The following is an 18465-nucleotide window of genomic DNA, read 5'->3' as shown; positions in this document are numbered from 1 at the left end:
TCTAGCTATTAGTCCAATAGGAAAGTACATCCTATTTAGCTGCCACACTCATTGCCGTTGAGTCAATTCCGATTCATAGTGATCCTACAGGACAGAGTAGAACTGTCCCACAGAGTTTCCAAGGCTGTAAATCTTTATGGAAGCAGACTGCTGCATCTTTCTCCCATGGAGCGGCTAGTGGACTCAAACCATCAATCTTTTGGTTAGCATCCTGATGCTTAATCACTGTGCCATCAGAGCTACTTGTTTAACCACAAGAACCATTTAATTGTGTTCATATGGAACCTGTACATAGACCAAAAGGCAGCTGTTCAAAAAGAACAAGAGGATACTGCATGGTTTAAAATCAGGAAAGGTGTGTGTCAAGGTTGTATCCTTTCATCATACTTATTCAATCTGTATGCTAAGCAAATAATCCAAGAAGCTGGACTACAACTATATGAAGAACGGGGCATCAGGACTGGAGGAAGACTCATTAACAACCTGTAATTGCAGATGACACAACCTTGCTTACTGAAAGTGAAGAGGACTTGAGGCACTTACTGATGAAGGTCAAAGACTTCAGTATGGATTACACCTTAACATAAAGAAAACAAAACTCCTCACAACTGAACCAATAAGCAATATCATGATAAACAGACAAATGAGTAAACTTCTCAAGGATTTCATTTTACTTCGATCCACAATCAACACCCATGGAAGCAGCAGTCAGGAAATCAATCAGCGTATATTGCACTGGGCAAATCTGCTGTAAAAGACCCCTTTAAAGTGTTAAAAAGCAAAGATGTCACTTTCACTTTGAGGACTAAGGTGCACCTGACCTAAGCCATGGTATTTTCAGTCGCCTCATATGCATGTGAAAGCTGGACAATGAATAAGGAAGATCAAGGAAGAATTGATGCCTTTGAATCATCATGTTGGCAAAGAATATCGAACATACCATGGACTGCCAGAACGAACAAATCTGTCTTGGAAGAAGTACAGCCAGAATGCTCCTTAGAAGCAACGATAGCGAGACTACGTCTCACATACTTTGGACATGCTATCAGGAGGGACCAGTCCCTGAAGAAGGACATCATGCTTGGTAAAGTACAGGGTCAGTGAAAATGAGGAAGACCCTCAATGAGATGGACCAACACAGTGGCTGCAACAATGGGTTCAAACACAGCAACAACTGTGAGGATAGCGCAGGACCAGGTAGTGTTTCGTTCTGTTGGACATAGGGTTACTATGAGTCAGAACTGACTTGATGGCATTGAACAATAGCCACAAGTAAGAGAAGAAATTAAAGCATATTTTTACTAATATTCAATGCAGAGCTGTTACAAAGCCTACTCAGAGTAGTTTAGGGTATCTCATGGCCAACGATGGTTTCCTTCTAAAAAATGAAAAGAAGGATACAGGATAGCTATCCCAATGAAAGCCAAGTGTTCTAAAATTTAAACTATACATTTAAATAAATTAGAAATCAAGGAGAATTATTATCCTCCGTTTTTTGTCTCTTCAAAATCTTATCTGAAAAATTACAGAACTTGGATTGTGAATTCATTTGCAAAGTGAATAATCAGAAACAGTAAATAATCAGAAAAATTTTTAAAAAGGACACTAGAATTCCCTGAGAAATGAAGAAAGAAAAAGAAGAAATAAAAAACTTATCAGATGGCTTCCATTTAAACAAAGTGAACTAGACACATATATTGACCACCACTCCTTCTAGAAACCCACTAAAAAGCAGTAAAGCAATAAAAAAGGCAAAATTTCAAAAGGACAAGGAAAATAAAAGAGGACAGCAGAGAAGTTAAACTAACATTTCACAAATTAGGAAACACATGGAAAAATGGTGACTGACTTAGTAGAACAGAGAAAGTTAATACCTAAGGCTAGGGATGGAAAATAACAGGAGACAGGGGCACGGTTAGGTAGAAACCAAGAAGCAAGCCAAATCCTATAGTAAAATTCCAGAAAGATTCAAGACACTGGGTACCATGAAGGGTAGGGAGCAAAGTAAGGTTGAAAACAGGATTACTTGAAATGTATGAAAACAGTAGTTAGACAACCACTCCCCCCTCACAGTTGCCCCTGTAAATCTTCTCTTCCATTCTACAAAGCCAGGCAACTTCCCCCCAATGGAGAAAACAGGAAGTTTACTCTCAGGAGAAGCTGAAAAACGGACAGGAGAGAAGACATAGATTTCAGGCCATGCAGAAAAAAGGAGGATTACAATGAATATGTACATTCTAAACAATGAGTTCTCCAGTCCCCTTCCTGTACTCAGCTCCCAAAACACTAGCAGTTGGCTTTATGCCCTCTAGGTGAAATATGAGAGGATTCCTCTTTGGGGAAACTGATCAGTCCAAGAGAAAAGAGTATTGATACTGAGGTATACCCTAATGGAACCACTAGGTCTCTGCCCTATCAACCTACAATAAGGCCCTGTAGTTGCCAAGCCCCACCCAGGCACATAGAGTTTCCAGTTGCCTTTTTTTCGGGCCTCACTCTTAAATATGAATAAGGATTGCCAGATATTTGAGGAAAGCCTCTTATATGAGAGTCAGAGAGCAGAGCAAAATAAATTTAAAGAGGATGATATCAAACAGTAAATAGACCCAAAAGCCAAAGTCAGTCATAGTGGAAGGGAAAACATTTTAAATTAAAAGCTTAGTCCAGAAAAACCCACATCCAAGTAACAGGAGTTTCAGAAAGAGAGAGCAAAAGAAAATCGGAGGAGAAAACTATCAAAGAAACAGAAATAATACTTTAAAAATTCCCCAGACAGGAAAAACAAGACTTTTGAAACTGAAAAGAACCCACTGAGTAACCAAAAAAAGGAATGTAAAGAGCTACACACCAAGGCACATCACTGAACAATTCAGAACGTTACGGATGAAAATAAAAAGGTTTCTAAATGCATCCAGATGTACACATCATGTACATAGGATCAAAAATTAGAAGAGCATCAGACTTCTCAAGAGAAACAAATAGTGCCTTCAAAACTCTTAAGAAAAATCACTTCCAACTAGAATTCTATCCTCAGCCAAACAGTCAAGTATGAGGATATAATAAACACATTCTTAGGTCTTACATTTTCTCCTCCCAGGCATTTTTTTCCTCCCAGGCACCCTTTCTCAAGTAGCTACTGAAACTATACTGCACCAAAATAAGGGGGTGAACAAAGAAAGAGGAAGACACAGAATCCAAGAAACATGGAATCCAACACAATGGAGAGAGGTGAAGAGAAGTGCCAGGATGATGGCAAAGGAAAGTTCTAAGATAACAGTAAGCTCAAGAAAAACGAGCACAGGTTGGACCAGAAGAGTAGAGGGCTTCAGGAGGGATGTCTCCAAAAGAGAATGAAACTGATAGAATATCTGATGTGTTTAAATGTATTCAGGGATTTTCACTGTGTTGAAAAGTTTGGGAATAAATTAGTTCTACATACAAAGCAAACTAAGCAAATGGAAAATGAGGAAAAACAAAAAGTGGCAGCAAAAAAGTACTATAATCAAAGTACAAGGCATGGTTCATTTGTGAATGATAACTTCATGACCATAAACCTTGAATACTGATTTAATCCCAAATGGTAATTTTCTACAACTATATTGAGAGAATGAGAGGGAAAGTATGGGTATGTTGGATTGCATATAAATTGAAGCAGGGTGAGAGAAGAGGTGAATTTTTTTTTGGAAAATAACTTATAATATTTACGAGTAAAAGAGCAAAGAAATCACAACATAAGAATATTAGTTTAAATCTAGAGATGACAACGCATAAAACAGATAAAAGATTTCAAAATCCTTGCCTAAGGGAGTGGGATTTGCAAGAAGAGAGGACTGGGGATAAGGCAGAGGCCAATTACTTTTCTTTTTTTTTTAAATTGTGCTTTAGGTGAAAATTTACAGAGCAAATTAGTTTCTCATTAAAGAACTAATACACAAATCGTTTTGTGACACCGGTTCCTGCGATGTTTAATGTTGTGTGTCAACTTGGCTGGGCCATGATTCTTAGTGGTTTGGAAGTCATATGATGTGATCACTTTCATGATGAGATTTGATATAATGTTATCACCTCCATGATGGGATCTGCTGTGAGTAGCCAATCAGTTGACCAGGAGTTTCGCTGGGCGTATGGCCTGCACTGAATATAAGTGGACATTCTGGTAAGGCTCCTGGGCCTTTGCTTGCTCTGGATGCTCCAGCTGGCTCCTGTTCGTCTGACCTCTGGTTCTTGGGATTTGAGCTAGCAGCCTGATGATCTTGGAATTCGTCGATCTTTGCAGCCTGTGAGCAAGAACCCTGCTCTCTGATCTGCTGGTCTCGGGTCTGCCAACCCTTGCAGCTACGTGAATCAGGAGAAGCCTCCACCCTGACACACAGACTTGGGAAGTTCCAGCCTCTACAACCGTGTGGGCCATTTCCTTGATTCAGATCTCTCTGTATATACATTTATACGTTCTGCTGGTTCTGCTTCTCTAGAGAACCCAGCCTAATGCAGAATTTGGTACCAAGAGTGGGGTGCTGTTCCAGTAGATACCTAAAACGTGGAAGCAGTTTTGAAACTGTGAATGGATACAGGCCGGAAGAGTTTTAAAGTACCTAACAGTAAACGCCTAGATTGCCTTGAAGAGACTGTTGGTGGAATTATAGACGTCAAAGATGATTCTGGTGAGGACTCTCAGAAGCAAATGAGGAAAGCTGTTACACTGAAGATGGCGCAGGCGGCAAGAAGCAGCAGCAGAGAAACAGCAGTAGCAGAACCAGGAGACCAGTGCGAGACAGTGCTAGAGCCAACCCACCAAGCAAGGGAGCTGAGTGCCTTTGGCAGGAGGCTTCCTGGCAGAGTAGCATGCCTCCAGGCACCTTAACAATGAAGCTAGGCTTGCTGACCCATGAGCAAGAGAGCTAAGTGCCTTCTGGCTGAAGTTTACTGGCAGAATGGGGTGCCTCCAGGCACTTATTGGTGGAGCTATAGAGCTTTGGAACACTTGCCCCTGCAGGGCAGACACAGGCAGCAAGGCCCAAGGGGAAGAGAGGCCAAGAAACCAGGAAGCAGAAGCTGCAGAGACAAGGAATTCAGGAAGCAGAGCTGCCACAATCTCAAAGGGTCAGTCATGGACTCTGGGGCTTTAAAGGGTGGAGCCATAGCCTCCGAGGTGTCAAAGAGTCAAATCTTCACCAACTCGGTTCTGAAGTGTACAGCTACTGTTCATGAGTCCGAGAGTGACAGGGCCGGATCTTCTGCGCAGAGCTGAGGGGGTAGGGCTGCCATGCCAAAGGGGCAGAAGAATGGGGCCTGTCAGGTACGAGGTGGTAGGGTTACTATTCAGATGGACTAGAAGAATGGGGCTGCCCAAATCCGAGGGAGCAGATTTGCTGTTCCAGTGGGCCCAAAAGGCGGAGCTGAAGCCCAGGGCCTCCATTCAGAATCCGGAAAATGTGGCTAATACCTTGAGTCTGGGGGCGGGGGCGGGGGGCATTGTGTAAATGGCCTCAGAGAACATAGGATTATTCTGAAGGCTTGAGGGCTAATGCAATGTGTTCTGCTGACTTGCTTGGTGTCTGTTATCCCTTCTTTCCCTCCAATTTCTCCCATTTGTAATGGAAATGTCTACCTTGTGCCTGTTCCACCACTGTACTTTGGAAGCAGATAACCTGAAGAAGGATTTTTGGATTTGGAACTTGGAACTGATTTAAGACTTTTGCTATGATATGATGGGGTGAATGTGTTTTACATGTGGCAATGACATGAATATTGGGGGGGGGCAAAGAGTGGAACATCATGGATTGAATTGTGTCCCCCAAAAATGTGTGTCAACTTGGTTAAGCCATGATTCCCAGTATTGTATGACTGTCCACCATTTTGTCATCTGATGGGATTTTCCTATATGTTGTAAATCCTGCCTCTATGACATTAATGAGGCAGGATTAGTGACACTTATGTTAATGAGGGAGAACTCAATCTATATGATTAGCTCTTAAGTCAATCTGTTTTGAGATATAAAAGAGAGAAGCAAGCAGAGAGATAGGGGGACCTCATACCACCAAGAAAGAAGCGCTGGGAGCATAGCATGTCCTTTTGACCTGGAGTCCCAGTGCTGAGAAGCTCCTCGACCAGGGGGAGACTGATGACAAGGACCTTCCTTTAGAGCCAACAGAGACAGAAAGCCTTCCCCTGGAGCTAGCACCCTGAATTCGGACTTCTCGCCTCCTTAACTGTGAGAGAATAAATTTCTCTTGGTTAAAGTCATCTATTTATAGTATTTCTGTTATAGCAGTACTAGATAACTTAGATAGTTGCCACCCTGCGATATGTCAACACTTTCCCCTTCTCAACCTTGGATTCCCCATTTCCACTTGTCCAGTTTTCCTGTTCCTTCCTGCCTTCTCATCTTTGCGTTTGGGCTGGTGTGCCCATTTAGTCTCGTATACACGGCTGAACTACATGTGTTACTGTTTGTTTTATAGGCCTCTCTAATCTTTGGCTGAAGGAACTTCAGAAGTGACTTCAGTACTGAGCTAAAAGGGTGTCTGGGGCCATACTCTTGGGGTTTCTACAGTCTCTGTCAGACCAGTAAGTCTGGTCTTTCTTTGTAAATTTAAGTTTTGGTCTACATTTTTCTCTCACTATGTCCAGGACCATCTACTGTAATCCCTGTCAGAGCAGTCAGTGGTGGTAGCCAGGCGCCATCTAGTTGTGCTGGACTCAGTCTGGTGGAGGCTGTGGTAGTTGTGGCCCATTAGTCCTTTGGACTAATGTTTCCCTTGTGTCTTTGGTTTTCTTCATTCTCCTTTGTTCCAGATGGGGTGGGACAAGTAGATGTATCTTAGATGGTTTCTCATTAGCTGTTAAGGCCCCAGATGCTACTCACCCAAGTAGGATGTAGAATATTTTCTTTATAAACTATGTTATGCCAATTGAGCTAGATGTCCTCCGAGACCATGGTCCCCAGCCCTCAGCCCAGTTACTCGGTCCCTCAGGGAATTTGGCTATGTCTATGAAGCCTCCATGACTTTGCCTTGGTCAAGTTGTAGGACAATTACTTTTCATTGTAAGCCTAATAGTACTACTATCTACCTTTTAAATTAAGCATAGGTACTATGGGGGAAAATTAACATAAAAGAAAAAGAAAAGAAATTTTAGACATTTTAAGAATATTTTAATTATCATGAGCACAAAGGAAAAAGCAACTTCCAATGGTTTAACTTCATCAACTTCTAACGTTTCACTGTTTTCTAAGTTGCTGACAATATTAATACATACTAAAAGATTATGAGCAAACCTGATTCAAGGTATTTCTTTAATGATTCTTCAAGTGAAGGAACAGGCAGTGATGGAAGAGTATCCTGGTACTGGAATGTTCGTTCTTCAGTTGATTTAGCCAATTGATTTTCCATGATGCAATCACAATAGAAAATCTAAAGAAAAATGAAACAGACCTCACAGCTTCAACCTTATAAATACTCTCATATATGCTAGGTCCAATTCATTAAACCAATATTTATGGACCACAGTATATCCAGGACTTGATCCCAGTTCTTAAGGAGGTTATAATCTTGTCAGAGACAAAAAATCAACTTAAAAAAAAAGAGTGTAGACTCAAAAGTGCTGGAAGTGAAAGAGTTGTAAGTGAAACCAATGCAATTCATTACCATTTACTGAGTACCTACCATTTTGCCATGTACCACAGCAGGTGTTACAGAAAGCATGCACTATCTCTTTAATCTTCATATTACCTCTAAAAGGTAATATTCATTACAATTTTACATATGAAGAAACCTAAACACAGATTTAGTAACTTGTCTAAAATCAAAGAGCTAGTATCTGGGACCCAAACCTAGATCTGTTTAACTCCAAAGACCACGATCTTTCCTCTACACAAAGGTAAAAAGACAGGAGCCGAGGGGAGCTGCAGTAGGTCTAGATGGGTAGGTAGGATTAGGATAAGTAAAAAAGGATTATGGGCTGAGGGAGACAGCTTTGAAGAGCAAGGTATGAAGAAATGTGGAAGAGTCGTCCAACTATAGAGGAGGTTCTCTATTACAGAATACATAAAATCATACGACAAGCTGCTGTAACCTAATTGTGCAGATGGTGTGGAACCTACACATAATGGTTTCAAGTGTCCCAGAGTAATCTTGAACACTTCCCACAAATGTATTAATTTTCATGAGAGAAATCAAACTAACTCAAAATGTGAATAAAGTATAAAAGTACTAAATAAAAAATGAGATTTCTCAAAGAAGCCTTTATAAATTAAATTATATGTTAAAATAGCTGAGAAATCAAATAACACTAATATTGAATAAGGATTTCCTGTCCTTTTCAAATACTACCTTTTAAAACTAACAGCAAAATCAAAATAAATACTCCACTCAGAGAAGGTTATAGAATTATACATTATCAAAAGCAGGGACGTCTGACGAGATCCTTCATACTTTTGTCTGGTTTAGCTGAAATCCAAAGCCTGGAGTTTTCTACCTGAATCTTCAGCTACCATTGCACAAGCCTTGTTGCCAACTTCTACAATTAAGTTCAACTAACTCTAATAAAGGAGTCCTTGGGAGGTGCATACTGTTAACGTGCTTGGCTGCTAACCAAAAGGTTGGAGGTTCACGTCCACCCAGAGATGCCTCAGAAGAAAGTTCTGACGATCTACTGCCAAAAACTCAGCCACTGAAAACACTATGCAGGACCCCATGTGTGTCGGAGTGGAACTGTGCTCCATGAGGTTTTCAGTGACTGATTTTTTGGAGGTAGATCACCAGGCCTTTCTTCTGAGACATCTTTGGGTGGACTAGAGCCTCTAATCTTTCATTTGGCAGCCAAGTATATTGACAGTTTGCACCACTCAAGGACTCTAAGGTAGATAAATTATTAATTATTCTGAAGATGGGAAAACTAACTGAGGCTGAGTGTGATTTTGTCAATGTCATACAGGCAGTGAAGTGTGAACTGTGAGTGGAACCCAGGTATATCTGAGAACAAAACTCTTGCTCTTTCCACTGTACCCCAGAACTTAAGGAGCTCAGAGCCCAACAGAGATAACACCAACTTTAGCCATAGTACATGCTTAAAGACATTGTTGCTCAAGTTAAAGAAATGGGCTGCATTCTACTCTTCACACATATAGCAATGGTTCAACTTATAATTCCTCGGTGACTGCAGTAAGGTCAAATGAAATAGAGCTAAAAGTCAGGGGAAATATCATCATAGAAAAATGACCCAGAACCTTTTGCATGAGAAAGTTAGTCCTGAATTTTGTAATGCCCGTGAGTGAAATATGTATCATGTCTCCTTGATTCTAAAATACTACTTCTAGATTGTAAGGTTTTAGTCCTGAAAAGCCCAGTGGTGAGCCCAATAAAACAATGGCAATTACAATCAAAGAAATCTGGAAATTCTTTTCTTGCTTTTGGATTACCACTAAAAGGTACTACTCAAGTGACCTGGAAGAATGGTTGTTTCTACCTGAGTGCAAATTAAATTCAAATGGTCTCTTTCCCCAACACAGACATTTGGATTTAATAACACGTACCAATGATTTTTGTGTGTGCATGTGTGTCTTTGGGTGGTGCGAATGTTGGCTTGGCTGCTAACTGCCTTGTGGGAAGGGCCTGAAGATCTGCTTCTGAAGGGTGAGCTCTAGGAGATCCTATGGAGCAAAGTTCTATTGAAGACACATGGGGTTGCAATGAGCTGTAGTCAACTCTACGGCAGCTTATTTTTTTTTTAACCAATGGTTTTAGGCGTTATGTTATGAAGCAAGATTTAGGGAACGTGATCACTTATGATAAATAACCCATTGTTTTCATGTTTAGAATGACATCATATCAAACTAATCAGTATTTAAAAATACAGCAAGACAATCTCTATATACAAATGAAATAATGATGGATCATTTTGGCAGCTCTCACGAAACACAGCTAATTTTATGTACAATAATAGATGTAAAGTCAACAAACTCAAATATAATTATAAATACACTGTCAAAATTTGTGTGAAGTTCTTTCACTAAGAGATGTGATTACGTCTAAAACAAATTGTGTTTACAATTTTAAAAGAAAAGAAAACCCACGGCTCTACTCTGACACACAAGGTTGTCATGAGTCAGAGTCGATTCCATGGCAACTGGTAATTCTAATTATGCCTGCTTTCTCTGCATCCTCAGAACTTACATATTGTTTGCACTGGGTTCATTAGCTACTTTTATCTTATATATCCATGGGGGTATATTCCCTCTCTTCAATGAAATGCTTAAGAAAGGTAATACTTTACAAAATGTGTGCTTTTTTTCCTAAATGAAAAAACGCTTTGAATTCCCCGAGAATGGAAACCAGACAAGGACACCCTTTATCACCACTCTTATGCAACATCGTGCTGGAAGTCCTAGCTAGAGCAATAATGCAAGAAAAAAGAAATAAAAGGCATCCAAATTGGTAAGGAAGAGGTAAAACTCTTCCTACTCGCAGATGATATGATCTTATACACAGAAAACCACAAAGAACCCACAAGAAAGCTACTGAAACTAATAGAAGATTTCAGCAAAGTAGCAGGATACAAGATTAACATATAAAAATCAGTTGGATTTCTCTACACCAACAAAGAGAACTTCAAAAAGGAAATCACCAAATCAATACCATTTACAATAGCCCCTAAGAAGATAAAGTACTTAAAAATAAATCTAACCAGGGACATAAAAGACCTAAACAAAGAAAACTACAAAACACTACTACAAGAAAGCAAAAGACCTACATAAGTGGAAAAACATACCATGCTCATGGATAGGTAGAGGCAACACTGTGAAAATGTCAATTCTACCCAAAGCAATCTACAGATACGATGCAATCCCAATCCAAATCCCAACAGCATTCTTTAATGAGATAGAGAAACAAATCACCAACTACATATGGGAAGGGAAAAAGTGCCAGATAAGTAAAGCATTACTGAAGAAGAAGAACCAAGCGGGAAGCCTCACACTACCTGATTTTAGAACCTATTATACAGCCACAGTAGTCAAAACAGCCTGGTACTGGTACAACAACAGACACATAGATCAATGGAATAGAAATGAGGACCCAGACATAAGTCCATCCATCTATGAGCAGTTGATATTTGACAAAGGCCGAAAGTCCTTTAAATGGGGAAATGACAGTCTCTTTAACAAATGGTGCTGGCATAACTGGATGTTCATCTGTAAAAAAATGAAACAAGATCCATACCTCACACCAAATACAAAAATTAACTCAAAATGGAGCAAAGACCTAAATATAAAATCTAAAATTATAAAGATTATGGAAGAAAAAACAGGGACAACACTAGGGGCCCTAATGTTGTTGTTAGGTGCTGTCGAGTCGGTTCCAACTCATAGCGACCCTCTAGGGGCCCTAATACATGGAATAAATAGTATACAAACCAAAACCAACAATGCACAAACACCAGAAGAGAAACTAGGTAACTGGGAGCTCCTAAAAGTAAACACTTATGCTCATCAAGACTTCACCAAAAGAGTGCAAAAAGAACCTACAGACTGGGAAAAAAATTTTGGCTATGACATATCTAACAAGGGTCTAATCTCTAAAATCTACAAAATACTTCAACACCTCAATAACAAAAAGACAAATAATCCAATTAAAAGACATTCAGGCGGCCAACAGACACACAGGAAATGCTCTCGATCATTAGCCATTAAAAACCTAACCAAATCTGTTGGCGTCAAGTCAATTCCAACTCATAGTGTCCCTACAGCCATAAGAGAAATGAAAATCAAAACTACAATGACATACCATCTCACCCTGACACTACTGGTAGTAATCCAAAAAACAGAAAATAACAAATGTTGAAGAGGTTGTGAAGACTGGAACTCTTATGCACTGCTGGTGGGAATGTAAAATGGTACAACCACTTTGGAAAACAATATAGCCCTTGCTTAAAAAGCTAGAAATAGAAATACCATATGATCCAGCAATCCCACTCCTAAAAATATACCCTAGAAAATAAGAGCTGCCACATGAATAGACATATGCACATCCATGTTCACTGCAGCACTATTCAAAATAGCAAAAAGATGGAAACAACCTAAATGCCCCTCAACAGATGAATGGATAAACAAATTATGATACACACACCCAATGGAATACAGCGCAAAGATAAAGAACAATGATGAATCTGTAAAACATCTCACAACATGGGTGAATCTGGAGGGCATTAAATGAAATAAGTCAGTCACAAAAGGATAAATATTGTATAAGACCACTATTATAAGAACGCTAGAAAAGATTTACACAGAGGAAAAAAATTCTTTGATGGTTATGAAGGTGGGGAGGGAGGGGGAGGACAAATCACTAACTAGATAGTAGACAAGTGTCAACTCTGGTGAAGGGAAAGACAACACACAATATAGAGGAAGGCAGCACAACTGGACCAAAGCAAAAACAGAAGTTTCCTAGACATATCCAAACACTTTGAGGGACCGAGTGGTTGGGGCTGGGGACCACAGTCTCAGGGGACATCTAGGTCAATTAGCATAACATAGTTCATAAAGAAAATGTTCTACATCCCACTTTAGTGAGTAGCATCTGGGGTCTTAAAAGCTTGCGAGGGGCCATCTAAGATACAACTATTGGTCCCATCCCATACAGAGCAAAGGAGAATGAAGAAAACCAAAGACACAAGGAAAATATTAGCCTAAAGGACCACATGAATCAGGGACTCTACCAGCCTGAGACCAGAAGAACTGGATGGTGTCCTGCTACCACCACTAACCCTACCACCACCAACCGCTCTGACAGGGATCACAACAAACAGTCCCAGACAGAAAGGGAGAAAAATGTAGAACAGAATTCAAATTCATGAAAAAAGACCAGACTTACTGGCCTAACAGATACTGGAAGAATCCCTGAGACTATGACCTCCAGACACTCTGCTAACTCAGAACTGAAACCATTCCCCAAGCCCACTTTCAAAGATTAGACAGGCCTGTAAAACAAAAGTAACACACGTGAGGAACGTGCTTCTTAGTTCAATCAAATATACAAGATCAAATGGACAACTCCTGTCCAAAAGCAAGACGAGAAGGCAGGAAGGGACAGAACTTGATGAATGGACACAGGGAACCCTGAGTGGAAAGGGGGAACATGCTGTCACACTGTGAGGAGGATTGCACCCAATGTCACAAAATAATGTGTATAAATCTTTGAATGAGAAATTAACGTGAGCTGTAAAATTTCACCTAAAGCACAATAAAACTAAAAAAAAACAAAACACATTGAGTCTTATAAAGATCTTTACTTTCTCGTAATTTTCTGAATAGTAAAATACTTTGTGTGCATAAGTTTTCTAAGTAAATATAACCTTTCAGCAGGAGAAAGAAAACACACACAAAACAGCGGCAGAGTCTATTTTCTGCCAAAATTGTTTTTCCCTTTGTTTATTAACAGAATCCTGAGTTTTAACTGGGCATATATAGTCACACAACCAGAGTATCTTTCCTATCCTCCCGTAGAGTAACTGTGGCGTTGTGATGTATATGTCACTTCCAGGTCATGCTCCTAAAAAAAACTGCATGTGTTCTCACTGCCCTTTCCCTCCTTATTGACTAGCAGGTAGTACCAACTGGAGGAGGGCCTTGGACCTATTTATGGAAGCCATGTATTGAGGTTGTCAGAATCTCCCTACTGCCCTGGACTAGCCCCTCCTCTAGATGTATGAAAAAAGAAATACTGATCTTGTTCATGCCACTGTATTTAGGGGTTTCTTCATCAGGGTACTCTATACCACTAATATAAAGAAACAATCCAAAAATGGGGTATAATGATAATCTCATAGCTCCTATCTAATGACTTTGGCTCCACTACTTTGATCATGCATGAACAGTTTTGGACAGAATGGACATGTAGACCTAGGTCCAAATACCAACTCTGCCACTTTTTGTGCCCCGGGGGAAATAACTTTAACTGAATTTCAACTTCCTTATCTGTACGGAGGATAATCATATAACCAGATAGAACTGTTATCATGATTTTTTTTTAAATGCCTGCAAAAGCACTTTATAAAAATAATCTTTAGACAACCATATAATAATAGGCAGAATTTCTAGGAATGCCCCCCAAGATCCTACCCCCTCTAATCCCCAGAACTGAACGTGGTAAGATACCACTCCAGTGACTGTGTTATCTAACAAGGAATAAAGGGACTTTAAAATAAGGAGATTATCCAGGTAGGCCTTGTAGGCCTAATCTAATCACACAAACCTTTAGGAGCAGAGAGCTTTCTCTGGATAGTGGCAGAACAGACGTCAGAAAGATTTGAAGCAAGAGAAAAAAAAAAGTGCTATTGCTGAGGGAGGACTCCAGTGACAGCGAGTAAGGAAATGGGGACCTCACTCCTACAAGTGCAAATCTGAATGAGCCTGTAAGTGGATTCTCTCCCAGAGCCTCCAGAAAAGAGCCTAGACCTCTTTAAAACCTTGACTTCAGCCTTGTGAGATCCCAAGCAGAGTAGCCAGTTAAACCCACCTGTACTTCAGATCTACAAAAGCTAGGTATAAACTTGTCTTGTTTTAAACTGCAAAATTTGTGGTAATTTGTTATGGCAGCAATAACAAATTAATACACATATACAGAGAAGATAAGCTATTCTCTCTATATAACTCCCTGACACTTAACAGACTCTAGGAAACTGTGAGCAAGACTACCAACTTCATACCGACTACACAACGACACACACTAAAAATAGGAATTATCAAATTCTTTCTTGCTGGATTATTTGCCTTAAATTCTCAGCCACAAAAATTAAATGAAACAATAATTCCAGTATAATGCATATACGCATTCAGAAGAAAATGATCCTGACGTTGGGTTTAATTAGAGTGGACTTCCTGGAAGCAATAGAATGTGAATACGCAGAAAGTGGAAAGGAGAATCAACAACAGTAAGTAAAAGAATGGATTATCACATACTAGTGCTTCAATATGAGCTGTTTCAATTCTGTTTTGAGATCACAGGAGTATGAACTAGGCTGGTGACCGTGCGAAGGAAGAAATAAGCTTAACAAAAAAGACAGAGAAAAAAATTAACAAGAGCTAGGGAAAGAAAGTGAAAGGCAGACAGTCTAGGATGGGATGCCCCAACACTCAAACTTTTCCGAATCACTGCAAAAAGTCCATCAGCTACAGAGCTGAATTAAATCACGATAAAACTGTCCAGGAGACCGGTCCACAGGACCCAAGATACTTCTCTCTCAGCTTGGGCGACGCAGGAACGGGGGCAAAGGTCGGCGCCAGAGAAAGGGAGAGCAGAGGTGAAGGGAGCTCGGAGACTCACCCCACCAACTCAAGTGAAGCCTCGCACACTCGAGAGGCCACCGAGTGAGAGAATTCCAACCAAGAACCTCGAAAGCCTAGACCAGTGGCCCAAGAGGAGGGGTCCCCCTATGGCCCAAACGAAAAGATGGACGACAGCCGAACCATACCCCTGCCAAGTCCCGGCGCCTCCGCTGTTTACGAGACGTCTCGGTCCTACACGACTTAACTTTCCCCCGCCTAAGAGATGGAGCATTAGGGGAGGGAGAGGGCGCTGCCGCGGCGGGACTGCAGGTCCTTAAAGCCCGCTTCTCTCCTCCTCCGCCGCAGCAGGGTCACCGCCCCGCTCCCTCCCTGCCGCGGGAGAGCGGGAATTGGACGGAAGGCCGCAAGGGTCCCGCCCCATACTCGTCGAGTCACGGGGATTGGACGGAAAGCTGGGAGGGTCCCGCCCCGCCCCGCCCCGCCCCGCCCCGCCCCGCCCCGCCCCGCCCCGCGCTGGAAGGCAGATGTGGTCCGGGCCTGAGCTGTCGTCAGCTTCCGGTCTCTCATTCCCGGCCCACGGCTCTGACCTGGCGCTCGATTCTGGGCTGCGGGCTTGGAAAAGGCTCGCAGGACACTTAGTGAGAGGGCCGACTCCTGCCGGGCAGCAGGTCCAAGCCAACTGCGGGAGGAGCGCGGCGCCCTGGTTCGGGACTCCGTGGGGCCTCTGGGACACAGAGCCGGCCGCGCCCCGCCCACTCAGTTACCCAACCCTCTGGGAAGGACGCGGGGACAAATTGCCCAAAGTCATCTTCACCCAACTTCTGCAAGAGTTAGCGTCCTTTTGCTCCTTAATTTTCCTTTCGCCCGTAGCTCTGGCTTACCCGCCGCTCCTGCTCCTTCCCAAGGCGGCGCTTTTTTGCAGCCCGGAAGACAAGACCTTATATCAAATCCGTGTAAAGGCGTTATATTGCCCACCTTGTGTCCGGAAGAGAGAACAGTGACCACTCATCCCTGCATAGCCTCTCTTTCCCTTCATCTTCTGAGACTGAAGTTTACCCAAAGCAGATACACGACAGCGCTCTCAGCTATCTTGGGTCTCTGTCTTTGGTCAGGTCTTCTGTTGCCCATGGTCTTTGAAGCCCCAGGAATGCTCACGTTGCCAGCTTGTGGCTGACATGATGTCTTTTGCTATCACGCCAAGAAATGGAATTTTTAACCAGAGTGGAGATAGGCACGTTCTAGAAGACGGTCATAATGTGGTTAACCTAGTTTCCTAAACTACATTTACCACCTGAAATAAAATATTCCAAGTTTTAATTTTAAGTACACGGTTCCATCTTTGTGAAAAGGATGACCAAAAGTTTACTGGAACTCTGACCTAGTTATCAAATATAAAGAACTAGATTTCAATTTAACATGTCATTACAGGACCCAGTCCTTTGTTTGTCTTTCCTAACTCTTTGGTAGTAAAATCTGACCTGAGGTTGTGTACAACTGAATATTCACTTGGTATGAATATTTATAGGTTTTCTACAGAAATATTTATGTGTTTGATTACGCAGGGACTGGAGCTGTTGCATGATATGTAGTAGACACACCATTCTAAGCAAAATGCAAAATTCTAAACCACATGTGGCCAAAAAGGATTAAGATAAGGGACTGTGAACCTATAGTATTAATTTCCAAAGGTGTGACAAAGAACTTTTTCCTCTCATACTTACATAAGCCCTTTATTCTGGATAATGTTAAAATTTGCTTACAAGGTAAGAGTTCTTAAACTGAATTATAAAAAACTACTCAAAAACCTTCGTTGTACTTTTTTCTCCTTTTAAGTGAATTTTTTTTTTCTTTTTTAAAATTTTTTTATTGTACTTTAGATGAAGGTTTACGGAACAAATAGTTTCTCATTAAACAGTCAGTACACATATTGTTTTATGACATTGATTAAGAACACCATGACATGTCAACACTCTCCCTCCTGGACCTTGAGGACCTTTTTTTTGGTGAAAATATACGTAGCCAAAGTTACACCATTTTGAAAGTTTCTACATGTACAATTCAGTGACATTGATTACATTCTTCCAACTGTGCTACTATTCTCACTATCCTTTTCAAAATTTATTCCATCACCATTATCTTCAACTCACTGTCCTGTAGGCTTCCCGTCAAACCTTTTGAGTTGCTGTTATCAGTTTGATCTCACATAGATAATTCTTTTTTTTTTGAACCTTAGATGAAGGTTTGTAGAACAAATAGTTTCTCGTTAAACAATTGATACACATATTGCCCTATGACAATGGTTAACAACCCCATGAAATGTCAACACTGTCCTTTCTCAACCTTCTGCCTTCTAGTCATTGTCCCTGGACTGCTGTGCCTCATTAGTCCTGTTTTGTTTTATGAGGCTGTCCAATCCCTGGCTGCACAGTAAACTTCGGGAAGGGCTTCATCACTGAGCTAAAAGGGTGTCTGGGGGCCATACTCTTGGGGTTTCTCCAGTCTGTTAGGCCAGTAAATCTGGTCTTTTTGTGAGTTAGAATTCTGTTCTACATCCTTTCCCAGCTTTGTCCAGGACCCTCTATTGTGATCCCGGTCAGAGCAGTCAGTGGTGGTAGCCAGACACCCTCTAGCTATACTTGACTCAGTCTGGTGGTGGCCATTGTAGCTGTGGTCCATTAGTCCTTTGGACTAATCTTTTCCTTGTATCTTGTTCTCTTCGTTCTCCCTTGCTCCCGAAGGGGTGAGATGAGTGGATTATCTTAGATGGCTGCCCACAGGCTTTTAAGACTCCAGACGCTAGAATGTAGAACATTGTCTTTATAAACTGTGTTATGCCAATTGAGCTAGATGTTCCCCAGGATCATGGTCCCCGCAGCCCTCCGCCCAGCAATTCAGTACCTCAGTTTGGAAGTGTCTGTGGAGCTTCCATGACCTTGCCTCGTACAAGCTGTGCTGGCTTCCCCAGTAAGGTGTACTGTCTTACCCTTCACCAAAGTTACCACTTATTTAGTGCCCCCCCCCCACTTCTACCATCCCTCGTAACCAACAAAGATTGTTTCTTTTTGTGTGTAAACTTTTACATGAGTTATACAGTAGAGGTCTCATACAATATTTGTCCTTTTGTGATTGACTTATTTCACTCAGCATAATGTCCTCCAGTTTCATCCATGTTATGAGATGCTTCA

The 18465-nt window shown here is 41.3% G+C and overlaps 1 protein-coding gene across 8 annotated transcripts in view; it reads right to left on the bottom strand.

Annotated features, from left to right (window-relative positions):
* The window catches only part of CROT (carnitine O-octanoyltransferase), a 91677-nt gene that overhangs the window by 32302 nt on the left and 40910 nt on the right, over positions 1-18465 (bottom strand). For 3 of the 8 annotated variants that reach the window (XR_002824870.1, XM_023736056.1, XM_023736057.1), the window contains exons 1-3: positions 15466-15648; positions 7665-7732; positions 7277-7412 (exon numbers count right to left, since the gene is read on the bottom strand). Coding sequence is in view for 7 of the 8 variants with exons in the window: in XM_023736056.1 (XP_023591824.1) it covers positions 7277-7412; positions 7665-7703 (175 nt within the window). In the remaining variant the exon portion in view is untranslated. Of the gene's footprint in view, positions 1-7276; positions 7413-7664; positions 7733-9532; positions 9564-15465; positions 15651-18465 lie in introns of those variants that run through there. The other 5 variants (XM_023736055.1, XM_023736052.1, XM_004381485.2 and 2 more) reach the window with 4 other exon arrangements.

The sequence above is a fragment of the Trichechus manatus genome, unplaced genomic scaffold, assembly GCF_000243295.1.
Source record: "Trichechus manatus latirostris isolate Lorelei unplaced genomic scaffold, TriManLat1.0 scaffold00085, whole genome shotgun sequence".
NCBI classification, from domain to species: domain Eukaryota; kingdom Metazoa; phylum Chordata; class Mammalia; order Sirenia; family Trichechidae; genus Trichechus; species Trichechus manatus.
The sequence above is the reverse complement of the archived record's forward strand: the minus strand, read 5'-3'. Positions and strand labels throughout refer to the sequence as shown.